Here is a 14,923-nt window from a genome sequence, read left to right as displayed (position 1 = left end):
CGACCACCTTCGCGGCCTTTTGAAACACAAAAGCTAGTCCTGTAGCAGCACGGGACCTGGTTAAGACAGCAGTTAAGCGGCCCCAGAAGAAAGCCGCTTCCTCCCCGCCCACCCACTGCCCGTCGTCCAAGCCGCCTCCAAGCGTGGGAATCGCCAGGCCTGCCGGGTAAAAGACTTTGTTCCCGTTTGTCTCTTTGTTTTTACCTTGAATCCCTCTTTCCAGCCCTTCTGAGGCGCGGGCACACGTCTCTGTTCTGCAGCGGCCTGGGAAGGTCGGCAGCCCACGGCGCGCGCCGCACGGCGCTCCTCAGGCCGGGCCGCCCCCTGCGCGCCCTCGAGCGCTCCTCGCCGCGCTCTTTGCGCACGTGCATTTCGGCCCTGCGCGCTGCCCCTCCCCCCGCCGCCCTCAGTGACTCCAGCCTCTCCCGCCTCGCGCACTTAAAGGCTCGGCAGGAGGCGCTCGACACCAGGCCCGTGGCCCGGAACCGTCGCCACCGTAAACCCCATCACGCGGATAGGACCTGGGCGGCAATGGGACTTTTGTAACCGGGACCTGCAAGATCGGAGGCGTTCAAAGGACACCTGGGTTGCCCTCTCCCGAGCCTAGTGAGGGGAGAGACTGCTGCCTGGCCACGCTGGTTTTAAAAGTACCCTAGGCGCCAGCATCCTGCGGGGACCTCTTTTTTTTTCCTTTCCAAGGCATCGTGGGGCATGTCCCCACCCCTGCTGCCTCAGCCGGGCGCTCAAGCTGTTGGCTTTGGGGCTACAGACCCCGTGGGGACTGTGTAGAAGGAGGTTGCGAGGAAGGCGACCGTAGGAGTCCCGCCGGCGGAAGCGGCGCTTGAGGACAGGTGGACGGTGGAGGCGGCCCGGCTGGCAGCAGACTGCAGTGGCGCAGGGAGACCCTGGAGGGGACGGGCACGCAAACAGAAGCCCACTCAGTGAAGAAAACCAGACTTTTAGGATCATAAACAGCTCAGCAGCCGCGAAATGGGTCATGCAAATCATTTTTATGGAAGGTGCATTTTATGGGCTGTTACCTTGTAAGGAAAGAGGGTGGATGGGTGTGCATATTTCTCTCAGAGAATTAAAATGGTGGCATCCATCAAAGAAAGGCAGACCAGGCGGACCGCCCACATGAGCAACAAGTTGTTCCTTCCTGGATTCTTTTTTCTTTTTATCCTATTTCCAATTAATTTTTATTTTCCAGAATAAATTATTTTTAAAAGAGTTGAAAGGGATCTAGACGTTATCTACCAGCCCCTTATTTTACAGGCTGCAAACTTAGGTTCAGTGAGGTTGAGTGACGTAGACGGGGGTGGGGGGGTGGGGGGGGGAGTTAATGAGGGAGCTGGAATGAGGCACCAGGTGGCCTCACTCTGTCCCGTGTATCCGTAACACCAGGCAAATACGAGAAAGGATTCTTGGAAATGTAAAAAGTTCTGGGTCCTGCTAAGGAAATTAATGGTCAGCTGTGTTATAGGAAGCTGATTATTTGCTTTATACCATTTAAGCTCATTTCACTCTCCTTACTGCTGTGAGGGTGCTGCCTGTCAATTTTCCTTTGGCTAAAATTGAAGAAGAGGAAAGATGAGATGAAACTCAAGCCAAGGCATTGTGATTGTTGAGCGACAGGCATTAAAAATTTGTGAATGAAGAGTTGAAGCCAGGCTAAAATGGTGTTTTGGGAACTTCTCTGTGTTAACTCATGGGTGTAATAAGTCACATGAAATGTTCCAATTGGAAACTGAAAAATTCTCAACTAGAACTCAATACAGAGGACACCTATAAAACGTTCTTGAGAAAGTTTAACGGAAGTTTGTAGGATGAACTGTAAGAGTGAAATACTACAGATCTTTTTTTTTTTTTTCCTTTGAAGGCCATCTGTGAACAGAGGCTTGCTAGGACATCAGTGTGAATGAATGATACCCAAATGTATTGTGCAGCTATCTTTTGAGGCATCCTATCATTTACAGTCCAAAGTTGTGAAAAATGCCCGTTTTTTAAAAAAATCTTTATTGGAGTATAATTGCTTTACAATGGTGTGTTAGTTTCTGCTTTATAAAAAAGTGAATCAGCTATACATATACATAGATCCCCATATCTCCTCCCTCTTGCGTCTCCCTCCCACCCTCCCTATCCCACCCCTCTAGGTAGAAAAATGCCCTTTTTAAAGGTATGTGCTGGAGCCTGCTTTGTACTGTCTCATGAGAGACAATTCTCGGGAATATTTGGACCTAGTTGTTCAACACAGCCATTACTAAAAATTAAATTATATAAACTCACAAATTAGTTATATTAAAAACAAAGGTAATAAGTACAACTCAGTTTCTAATTGAAGAAGCGGAAATTATTTTAATCAGTTTCTAATTATTACAACTTACTACGTTTCTGAGTTTATTGACGTCTCTTGTATCTGTATGGTGTGCTACTGGGTGTCTCTTCCCAACTCCACCTTCAGTGATATCACGTTGATAGTTTAAAATCAGCCAAGGTAGGACTATGTACACCATGAAAACTGGTAAATGCTCCAAATCAAAGGCTTTCTCCCCAGCCCTCCTCCCCCTCCCCCTCCCCTTCCCCCTCCCCCAGAGAGCACACCACTGACTGTTTATTCCAGAATGCCAAGGAATGCCTCTGCCCTCTACACCGTCCTCTGACCTCTCTCTGCAGTGAAGCGGCCTCTGTTACCCGTAGCCTAAGAATGTGTGCTGGTATCATTTCCACATCTCCCTTCACTGGAGCTGGGGCGCTATTCTAAGGCTCCAGGCTCTGTGTCCTTAACTATCCTATTCTGGTCTTGGATAACCTGTTTCCACCTGGATGACTGCTAGAGGGAAAAATCCTTCGAGGCTCACCCAAGCAGGGCTGTCACTTGCTCACTTTAAAGTTTGACTACTACTCTCCATTTTTCTCCTCAGATAGGAATAACCTCTGGAAGGTCAAGTTTTTACTTCCCTCCGGAATCTATTTAAGCCTGAGCTTTGTCTTGAGCTTTTTTTCCCTCTGGAGCGATGAGGGTATTGTAAGGACTTGGGCCTCTCACACTTTACAGTGCACACCCTGGAGATCTTGTTAAAATGCAGATTATGATTCAGTAGGTTTAGTGTGCGGCCCCAAATCCCACATTTCTGAAAAGCTCCCAGTGCTTCTGTCGCTTTTTGCACAGGGTCACACTTGGAGGGGGAAGGGTGCAGAACTCATCAGAATATCAAATCATGACTTCAAAAGGCAGAAAGGAGAAAGGAAAAATGGGAGGAAGGAGAAAGAATAGAGGAGGCAAATGACAGGGAAGAATAAAATGAAGTTTATTAGACAATCAAGCATAGAGGAAAAGAAACCCTGGCCTCATTTTATCAAGGTATCCTCTGTCTAGAAAGCACCTTTATCACATAAAATTACAACTAGGAGCCTGAGTGCCACACCAGCTTCTCATCCTCTTCCCTGGTAGAGAAAGGATCTTTGCACGTTAGTGGATCAGAGTGAAGAAGAAAAGAAAATCCTTACTTGCCGTCACCCAAGCTCTGGAGGTAGCTTTTCCTCTCCTGTCTGTTCTGAAAGTTACCCTTCCAGGGATGACGGGCAAACCAGAGAGCAGACGTGTCTCCCCGCAGCACTGGGAAGGTTAGTATATCAGGGCGGCGGGGGTTGGCGGGGGCAGCGGTTGGTACCACGCCGCCAAGGGGTTTCAGAGTTCACATTGAAAGCTCTACAATTTTAGTTCAGACCCTAAGCTTTTCTAGGAAGTGGGACGTCAGAGAAATCAATTCTGATCCCACCACCAAATCCACTGAGTTTACCAGCATTCTTCCTATGCATAGAAAAATTACGTGCTGACCTTCATTCCCAAACGTGTCCCAACTGACTAATTATTTCAGTAATAGCTGACATTGTTGAGGGCTTGCTAAGGATTAGGTAAATGAGGGAAGCTGATGACTATGTTGGTGTTTCTATTTTATCAGTCAATTGGTTTAAAGCAAGGATGGGAAAACTAGGGCCCACTGCCTGTCTTTATCTGACACATGAGCTAAGAATAGATTTTAAATGGTTGAAAAAATATAGGAAAAAAAGAACATTAATTAGTAATTCCTGAAAATTACATGGCATCCTAGTTCCATTGTCTGTAAATAAAGTTTTATTGGAACAGAGACACCCCCATTCGTTTACATATTATCTCTGACTAATTTTTGCTACAATGGCAGGGTTGAATAGTTGTGACAGAGACCATATGGCTTACGTAGCTGAAGATATTTATTATCTGGCCTTTTATGGAAAATGTTTGCTGATCTCTGATTTAAAATGATAAAGTAATTCCCACAAGGGCATGAAATAATTCTGCGGAACCCCAACGGCCTGAAAGAGTTTGTACTGCTTCCAGAAGGGCCAAAAACTCCCAGGAAAGAGCTGCCATACGAGGGGAATTTATCTCATTAACTAACAACTCCCAGGCCCATGAAACATTTTGTTAAGTGGCTTCATTCAACTGCTAAAACCCTCCCCTGCTTCTATCGAGTGCCCTGTTCAACAGGATGGCTGTGGAGTAGCGAACAAAACTTCCCTGTGCTGCTCATCTGTTTTGCATCCTGAGACTTAGCGCAGGGACGCTTGTCGTTTCTGGAAAAAGAAAAAAGAGCACCAGATTGTAAGAAAGAGGGTGGTATTTCAAGTGTCATCTTGAATTTAAAGACCTAATTTAAAAACCCCATATTGTTCTGGTTCTTCACGTCCTTTGTCAGACGCTTCAACCCAAACATTGTATTTCTGGAAAACAGTCCTCCCCTTCACGCACACATTGTGTCGCTCAGATGTGAAGTTTATAGCTGAGGAATCCACTGGGGTAGGTTGCCGCAGTAACAGAACCAAGCACACTTAGAAACCTCATGGATCTGAGCGGTTGTGTGATAAAACTACTATGAGTCAAGGCAAGTTGTACCAGCGTATTGTTAGGAAATACACAACAACACATTTGCATAATCAAGATTTTTGCAACCCCTGTGCGAAAGCTTGCCGTGACACCAGCGATGAATTAATGGAGTTGCCTAAAATGCAGAGTGCAAGCGTATTTTAGGCCTCCCTCTAAGGGACTTGATAGGACAGATTCTGGCAGGGAACACCCAGAAATAAATGAATAAGCCCACAAACAGGGGAACAATTGTTTACCAAACCTTGGCATTAAGCCACCAATCTGGATGTTGGCTCATTCAACACAAACTGGGTAAATACAGAGAGAAAATGCCAATCTCAGAGGAATACCTCAGTGAATGGCAGCTTCACAGGAAGTGTAGCCATGATAATCTCATAGAATTATAAGCCTTCCATTTACATCTACCCTTAAGAACCAGTTCTGAGCCACCTTTAGGTCTTACGTGGGTCTAAGACTGTGCTGAGGGCTTAATGGGGGTGTGTAAGAGGGGGACCAGTCCTCGCTGAATGGCAGTGAAAGGCAAACTCGCTTTTTAGAAAGCTGTAATAACTCTTAAGTTTACACATGGCAATTTTCACACACTGATATTCTCACAATTAAAGAAAAGTAATATTTAAGTGATTTTCACCGCTTCTAATTTTGGCAGTACGTGGGCACGCAGCACTGAGCCTTTTAGAATGAGTGGTGTGATTTTTCCGCTCTGGCCTTGAACATATTGTTTGATACTCTAGGGGAGTTTGGCTGCTTGCAGAACTGAAAGACTAGGGGGAGAACAAAGCTTTCTAAGAGACTTGAATTTTTTCTCCACTGGAATGTGGTGGAAAGAATGCTGGGCCAGCTGGCTTGGTAGTGGACTGGCCTCCAGGAAGTTGTTTAACCTCTGGGGGTCAGCGCCTCACTCTTGTAATAAAAGGACTTGACTAGGAGGATGCTGAATATTTAATAGCCCCTGGAGCACCTATTCTCAAAGTGAGGTACTGTAGCATCTGTTTCAGAATAACCTCTGCATGTTGTCATAAATGCAGATTCCCAGCAATACGAACAAACGCATTGGATCAGAATCTCTGAGATGGGTGCCCCAGAATCTGCATTTTTAAGAAGCATTTGGAGTTATTCATATGCATAGGCATGCTTGCCACATTGCAAAGAGCAGAGGGGAGAAGAATCTGGGCTTCAGAGAAGATCAACCTTTGACCTTGGGAAATTATTTCACCTTCCTAAATCTCAGTGTACTCATCTTTAAAATAGGAGATAGCAATAATACCTACCTCCTAGGGTTACTGGGTTATATATTTAATCGTCCTAATATATATATTTAATATATAACTAACTAAATATATATATAGGCATGGAAAATGCTTCACTCACCCACAGTAATTACAAAATTCAGGGCAGCTAAGACGATTTAGACTATATTTTGACATTTAGGGTTGACCTATTTTTTTTTATTGTAAAGTTGTAAAATTCTAAACTCTGACTGAAAGTCCACAGCTTTATCAAACTAACATCACTGCAAGTGAAGAAAACAAGTTTTGTTGGATAATCTGGCTTTTGAACAAGATTAGTTTTTTAGGTTTTTTTTTAACCACAAGCTTGCTTACATCTCATTTTTAGACCCACAAGGACAGTTCATCTGCCCTCTAGCCCTCATGCATCAGGCCCCAAAGCTCTAGGAAAATAATAATTTTTAAAAAAGAGTGCAAATATCACTTGTCATTTACCACCAACCGAAAGCAAGCCTTGCCCTTTTCACAGTGGATGCTGCCAATTTCCTTTCTTCTGGAGAAGCCCCCTTCTGAGCGGGTGGGGTTCACACAAGCCCCATGATTCCCTGCTTCGCTCTCCTTCCCTCTGTCTTGTCTTTGATCAGGCTCTACAATTATAGCAGCCCCAGCGAGCTGCCTGCTCCGTGCTCTCTTTCGGAACAAGCTGTGGTGAGGGCCTGATAGTCTGAATTACTTGGAGGGAAATTACAGCTCTTCTCCCCTCAAAAGTCTGTTGAGTCTCTCCAGGAGATTCATCACAGGGAGGCTGTTACTGATTTCTCTCTCTCTGTGAAGACTGAAATTCAGGTACAAGTACTCTTTTTGAGAGTTAGGGATGGGGGAGGGAGACAGAGAGAGAGAGACAATAAGGAAACAGAGAGAGAGAAAGATTTTTTATGAAGGGGAAAGGTAAGGACAACTTTCCCAAACAGAGAAGTGTGCGTGAGTCTAGAGTATGCTCTGGACCAGCCTCCGGTGGGAAAGAGGAACTCAGTTCTTCAATTCCCTGTGCCTGAATGGGCTTCATCCCCATACCAGGTGGCACCAGTGTCATTGTTTGCAGAAATAGCTCCCTTCCATTTAATTCCCCAAACATGGATTGGGCACCTACTAAGTGTCAGGTGCTCTGCTGAGCTCAGAGTTGGTGTGTGATAACATCTGCTTTAGCCCTACCTTTCAACCAGGTGTCGGCAGGTGGAATTCTTGTAGGGACAACTATTAAGAGTAGAAGGGTCATGCAGAGACTGTGGACCTAGAATGAAAAAATGTCATTCATTCTTAAAAAAAAAGGTCCGTGTTCAGAATGCCAGCTCGAGGGCTAATGCTAAACTCCAGCTCAGTTTTGTGAATGCTCTTGAGTGGCAGCTGATGGTCACTTTTTGCACGTGGTGAGGTACCTGCCACCACACTTTCAGGTGCTAGTAAAGTAACTGTGTGGGTCAAAAAAAGCCTGTGTTGTTCCACTCTCCACGGAGTGTACATCAGCCAGCTACGGGATGACGGCCGCCCCTGTCCTTCCAGAGGCTCTTCTTACTAATTATTGGGGAAGTGTTTCAGACCCAACCTGCCTCATTTTTCTCATGAATCCTTCATCACCTTCCTAGATTGCCCCTCAGACACCCCAGCTGACACCATACCTATAGGCTCCCATGAAATCTCCCATTGTCTGATGTATTGAATTTTAATTTATGGCCAAGCATCATTTGTTACTTCCACCTAACCAAGCCAATCTTCTTGTCATCCACACATACTTTTGTAGCCTGCCATTTGTTCTACATGTTTGCTTATTTACACTCAACAAATATTTAGTGAGCTCCTACTGTGCACCAGGCACCGTTCAGGTGCTGAGGGTACAGGAGAGGCCAAAACAAAGTCCCTGCCTTCAAAGAGCTTAGAGTCTAGAGTGGCAACGGAATACACAAAAGAGTAGCCGGATACCCTGGGAGGTGGTGAAAAGTGCTGTGCAGGAAAATAAAGCTCAGAAAAGGATAGAAAGTAACTGGGAGGTGGGGGGGGGAGCTATAATTTTAGATGAGGGGTCAGGAGGGGTAGAGAGGAAATGACCTTTGTGGATGGAGGGAGACGGCGTTTTCTAAGCAGAGAGGACAGCAAGCAAGAATGCCCTGCGCCAGAGCATGCTTAGACTGTGCAAGGGAGAGGTTGGAGGCCAGTGTGGCTGCCCGGGAGTTAGGAGAATATAGGGTCCAGGTCAGTGAGGCAACTAATGTCAGCATCATTGCTCATAGGACTGGGTGGAACCCCAAGAGAAGTAGTACCATCTCCTTCTTGTTCTTGGGGAGGTTGTGTATTATTATACTCATTGTATCAGGTGTGTGAGGGTCAGAAAGGGGCTCATTTGTCAATCTATGGGCCCACGATATGGTCACACCCAGTGATCCTAAGTCCACGTCGCCTGCATGAATCCCACTGTTTCTTCTTCCCTTAGCAGAGTTTCTGCAGCACTCAGCAGAGGCTCATACTGTATTTCATGACAAAAATCCTCCTTTTTTTTTCCAAATGTATTTTTACTTTACAAACAGGCAGTGGGGACTCTGACGGGGACCCCAAGATTATGCCCGGACAGTGATGTGCTCCAGAAGCACTGCAGCAGGGAACATGCTTCTCTCCTGACAGGATTTATCACTAATGGATCCATCAATCTCTTTCAGTGCAGTATCTGAAGAATTAAAAGAACTGAAGAACTGTCCGTAGTGGGCAAGCCTACAACTTTCCTGCTGAGTTTATTCTTATTCCCCCTCCAGAGTGAATCCCAGCTGACTATTAATTAGGCTGACTATTTACCAGCTAAGTGCAGAAAGGGCGACAGTAACAGATATTTGCAGTAATATTAGCAGTGATGCTCACCTAGAAGGGAGAATCTTACTTTCAAAGTACACCACACAATGCAGTAAAATTGTACTTTCAGTTGTTCAGAGCACATGTGATATCCCTTCAAACTGCTAGAGGGGAATATTCAGCTTGTTATCCTCTTATACAATACATTTAGCTTGGGTTGAATTCAATTTAGCAACAATATAAGAATTCTTTTATTTCCCATTCTGTTAGGAAAAAAAAGCAAAGAATGCTTCAAAGTTGCCGCAAGAGGAAAAAAAGAGACATCTCCCCTGTCCTCTTTCCTCAATCTGTTATATATTTTTAAAAAATTATCTGTTTTATGATTATTATATATCTTGACAGCATCAAAAATTTGGTTAAGTGATGCCTCCAACCTTCTCCCTTTCCCCTGATGTAACATGATTCAGGTAGACTTCCAATCAAGATTGAGTAATAAGAAGCAGACTTACCCTCCCACCAGAAACAATTAAAAACAAAATATGTGAAACAATGGCTTTTAAGACAGTGGACACCAGGCAATGAAGGACAGTGGTCCCTGAGAGATGGAAAGCAAATAGAGTGAGCCTATGATTACCTTTATCTAACTGCCTTGAGAAAGATTCCAGATGATGGTACAGGGAAAGAAAACCCCAAACAGCCAGCAGAGTCCTTGAATTGAGGAGACGATGCTGGGAGTCCAGGGAGGAAAAGGTGGCAAGAGTTTACAGGGTGCAAAGTACCTGAGAGGAGACAGAGAGAACTCTGGGGACTGCAGAGTATCCCCTTGAGTACTCAGTGGAGGACTGATCAACACAGGCATGTAAGAAAACTACTCAAGGCTGGGGAAAGAACCACCCAAAAGGATTAGAGGGAATAGAACTCTGAGCTCTTACAGTGCCTGTTCTCACCAGTCAGACTAGAAAACCTCAGCAGGCATAGGTTGGAGTACTCAGAAGGTACTAAATACTTGTCCTTAGTAGTGGGAAAAAAATTAGCCCTTCACTAAGCATCACTATGGCCCCACCTAGCAAATCATAAAAGCAAAATCTGAAACTGCGTGCAAGTAATGGAACTGCACCCCAGAGTTTAGGAATATTTATAGAGACTCAAAGCTATCCAGGACCCAACAAGATAAAATTGATATTGTCAGAATTCTAATTAAAAAAATGGACCAGGCATGCAAAGAAACAGGAAGATACGATCCACAATTAGGAGAAAAATAAGCCAACCAAAACAGACCCAGAACTAAAACAGATGTTGGAATTAGCAGACAAGGGCATTAAAACTTATGATTACTGTGTTCTATATGTTCAAAGAGCTAAAGGAAAGATTAAGCATGTTAAGATTAGAGCCAGGAAATATTTTTTAAAAGACTCAAACTGAACTTTTGGAGATGAAAACTTCAATGTCTGAGATTTAAAAAAAATAACCTGAATGGGATTAATGACAGTCTTAATCCAGACAGGATGCTATAACAAAGTACTATAGACTGGATGTCTTATAACCAAGATGTTTATTTCTCCCACTTCTGGAGGCTAGAAGTCTGAGACCAGGGTGCCAGCATGGTTGAGTTCTGAGAAGAGCCCTCTTCCGGTGGCAGACTTCTCACTGTATTCTCACATAGTGGAAAGAGGATGAGAGAGCTCTCTGAGGTCCCTTTTATAAGGGCACTAATCCAACTTGTGAGGGCTCCACCTCCAATACAATCATATTGGGGGTTAGGATTTCAACATATGAATTTTGGAAGGGACACAAACATTTAGTCCATTGCAATGACCAGTTAGACATTGCAGAAGAAAAGACTAGTGAACTTGAAGACATAGCAATAGAAGCTATTCCAGATGAAACACACAGAGAAAAAAGACTAAAACCAAAAATGAACAGAATATCAGCGAACTGAAGGCCAACTTCATACAGCCTAAAATATCTGTAGTTGGAGTTCCCATTGAAGAGGAGTGGAGGGATAGGAAAAGTATTTGAAAAAATAATGAACAAAAAAATTCCAAATTTGATAAAAACTATAAATCCATAGATCCAAGATGCTCAAGAAATCTGCTGCACAAGAAACATAAAGAAAACTACACCAAAGTACATCATAATCAGCCAATCAAAACCAGTGATGAAGGGAATATCTTAATAGCAGACAAAGAAAACTTGCCATGTACAGAGGAACTATAAAATAGCATCTTAAAATACTGAAAGGAAAAGAGGGGGAGCAAGTTATAATTTTATAACCTGTGAACATATCTTTCAGAAACAAAGGCAAAACATACTTGTCCAGATATACAAAAATTGAAAGAATTTATCACCAGCAGACTTATATATAGAAATGGAAAAAGAAGTCCTACAAGCAGAAGAAAAATGATAGAAGATGGAAATATGGGTCTACACAAAGGAATGAAGAGCACTGGAAACAGTAACTACTATGCATGAATAGAAAGGAATGTTTCCTACTATTTAAATCTTTTAAAAAGATAATTGATTGTTTAAACAAAAATAATAACAACATAGTATGGGGTTTATGACCTATGTGATACAATGTATGACAATGATAATAGCACAAAGGCCAGGAGGGGAGAAATGGAAAAATATACTGGAAATATTATTAAAAAACCAATGACACGATCTCTGAATAAACTCCTAAATATTTGGAAACTAAAAAGCTTTCTTCTAAATAACCCATGAGTCAAAGAAGCAATCAAATAACTGAAAGAAAGGGTCTTGACATCTAGTCTCTTTTCCCAATTCTTTGGGAAATTAAAACACCAGTAACTATTATGGTAGGATTTGGGGGGAGTAATAAGTAATAGTAATTACTTGTAACAGTAATTGGGAAGTGCATGAGTTTTCTATAGCTGCGTAACAAATCTTCACAAATTTAGTGGCTTAAAACAGCACACATTTATTTATTTATTTTTTGCGGTACGTGGGCCTCTCACTGTTGTGGTCTCTCCCATTGTGGAGCACAGGCTCCGGACGAGCAGGCTCAGCGGCCATGGCTCACAGGCCCAGCCGCTCCGCGGCACATGGGATCTTCCCGGACCGGGGCATGAACCTGTGTCCCCTGCATCGGCAGGCGGACTCTCAACCACTGCGCCAGCAGGGAAGCAAAGCACACATTTATTATCTCAGAGTTTCCATAGGTCAGGAGTCCAGGTCTTCTGTTCAGGATTTCACAAGCTGCAAAAAAGGTGTTGGCTGGAGTCTCAGCTGGGACTCAGGATCCTTTTCCAAACTCACGTAGTTATTGGCAGAATTTATTTTCTTGCATCTGTGGAACTCATTGAGGATTGCTTCTTCAAGACAAAAGGGAGAGATTCTCTGCTATTTCTTTTTATCTTTGACCTGCAGACTCTCCTTTAAAGGGCTCAACTTGTTGCCAAGCGAGAGAGGGGTGGGAAAGGGGTGGATTGGGAGTTTGGGATTAGCAGATGCAAACTGGTATATATAGGATGCATAAACAAGGTCCTACTGTATAGCACAGGGAACTATATTCAATATCCTGTGATAAACCATAATGGAAAAAGAATGTATATATATGTATAACTGAGTCACTTTGCTGTACAGCAGTACTTAACACAACATTGTAATTCAACTTTACTTCAATAAAAAATAAATTAAAAAAAATAAAATCAATTGCTTAACAAAACAAGGCTCACCTGATTTGGTTAGGCCCACCCAGGATAATCTTCTGATTAACTCAAAATAAACTAATGTAGAACCTTAGGTGAAATGCCTTCACCTTTGCCATATAATTTAACCTAACCATGACTGTGACACCCCAACATAATTACAGGGTCTACCTACATTCAAGGAGATGGGATTATACAGGGGGTATACACTAGGGTCCTGGGATATTAGGGGCCATTTTAGAGTTCTGCCTGCCCCAGGGAGACAGGAAGAAATAACTGTAGAAAACGAATATTATTTGTCAATTATTTGTTATTCATAATATCTCCTAAAAGAGATTCTCTTCTTAAAAGAGATTAAATATTGCTCCTGAATGCAAACGATTAGCTTTGATTGGCTTTATGTTATTTTTTTCCCCTCAAGATCATTCATACCCTTCTGAATAACCTTAAGAATAATTACAGTTATGGTAATAGCTACTGTTTCTTGAATGCCTAATATGTGCCTGGCATTTTGCATAGCATTTTACATATAATATTACATTCGAACTTCACAACAAGTGTATGAGGTGGGTATTATACCCATCTTGTAGATGATTAGAAGATCCTGAGGCTTAGAAATCTTAAGTCACTTACCTAAAGTAGCACAACTGGTAAGGAAGGAGTCAAGATTCAGACCCAGAACTGTCTGATTCTAAATCCAGTGCTACAGAGACAAAAATGGGAATGCAGAGAGCAGGGAAAACTGCGTTTCCACTGCTAGCTCTCCTTTTTGAACAGTCAGTCACTTCTTATTGAATTGTTTCCTTTAACGATAAATGCAGCCATCTCTGAAGATATATATATATTTTTTCAACTCTGTTAAAGCATTTTCTATCAATTAGAAACATTCCCCATATCCACCTTTTCCCTACTTCATCTCAAAGGCTAAAAAAGGGATGTACAATTGTGAGTAGCTGACTTGTGTCTCTTGGGTAAGCTTCTGATTTGAAGAGTGAAAATGCATTTGGAAACATGAAAACATGTGTGCAGGTGACACTTCCCTAGAATGCAATTATTATATGCAGTTATTATACATAACCTCAGATGTCTGATTGTTGGTAGTTCTTCTATTATTTTATACATTTGAATCAATTTGCCGCCTGAACATCTAAGTCCCATGTGAAAGCTAGCTCCTATCGGATTGAATATTGTTCCCTAAAATGGGGGTCCCCAAGCAGTTGTTCTCTGAGACCAAATGGCTAATCGCTCTGGTGGTTGCCTCCCTGGATGGCGACTCAGAGGGGACAAAAACGTCTCCTGGGGGAAGGGACATAAAAGGGAGGGAGCAATCGCCCTTAAGGAAAAAAATGCATGTGGAGCCGACACAGAAGTTTTCATCAAGAGAATGCCCTCACGCCCTTTGTCTCTAGTTTTACTCGGAGAGAAGCGAATACCATGATCTCCAGGGGAAAATCTGTGGACCCCGGTTTAAACAGCAGCATCTTCAAACGTGCAGGGCTAAGTAATTAACGTCGCCACCAGGGGGCAATAAAACACAGCGATGCTGGAGTAATAATAAGCTTGCCTTTATTGTGTCCAAAACTTCTCCAAGGATAATCTTAGGTGAATGGATTTTGTGCTACTCATGGTCAACGATGCAATTAAGAACGAATACACTAATTACATTTCTACTTTAAAGTACCAATAATAATCAGCCTATGCAGCTGGGCAGTACAGTTGGGCAGGCTCTGTGGGGAAAACTTTTATTCCCCTCTGCTACCTTCCCCCATAGAAAGAAATCTTAGCCTTAAAAGGGATTGTGATGGGAATCATGGGGTGGGTTGGGGGTGGGCATAGACAGGAGCAGGGAAACTTCCAGATAAGGAAAATGAAGCCCAGCGACATGAAAAGTGGATTGTCCAGCACCATTCTCCTAGAAACAGGCTCGGACCCCAGAGATCCTGCGTCCCATCTACTAGGAACCCCACAGGACTGTGCAGCCTTCTCAGTGAGGAATGGCGTCACCAATCATATTCTTTGTGTGCCCACAGTATTTAACATGGGCTTAGTGAGTTCCTAATAAGGTCAAGGCATTGAGGTATACTGGAGGGAATAATAATAATAATATAACAACAATAATAATACAGACATGACCCCTGCCCCCAGGAACTCAGGGTCTGGTGAGGATACAGATAATGAGTTAATGATCAGACCAACATCTAATCACAACGATATAAAGGAAAGTACAAGTTAGTGTGAGATCATATAATGAGATGGGAGTGGGGGTT

General features: G+C 43.2%; 1 protein-coding gene across 1 annotated transcript in view; it reads right to left on the bottom strand.

The window, feature by feature from the left end:
• Window positions 1-14,923, bottom strand: part of STMND1 (stathmin domain containing 1) — a 71,342-nt gene that overhangs the window by 31,620 nt on the left and 24,799 nt on the right. Inside the window, 2 exon segments of the mRNA XM_060023817.1 lie at window positions 205-355; window positions 722-905. Coding sequence (XP_059879800.1) covers window positions 205-355; window positions 722-905 — 335 coding nt within the window.

Source organism: Delphinus delphis, chromosome 10, assembly GCF_949987515.2.
Source record: "Delphinus delphis chromosome 10, mDelDel1.2, whole genome shotgun sequence".
Lineage (NCBI taxonomy): Eukaryota > Metazoa > Chordata > Mammalia > Artiodactyla > Delphinidae > Delphinus > Delphinus delphis.
The sequence above is the reverse complement of the archived record's forward strand: the minus strand, read 5'-3'. Positions and strand labels throughout refer to the sequence as shown.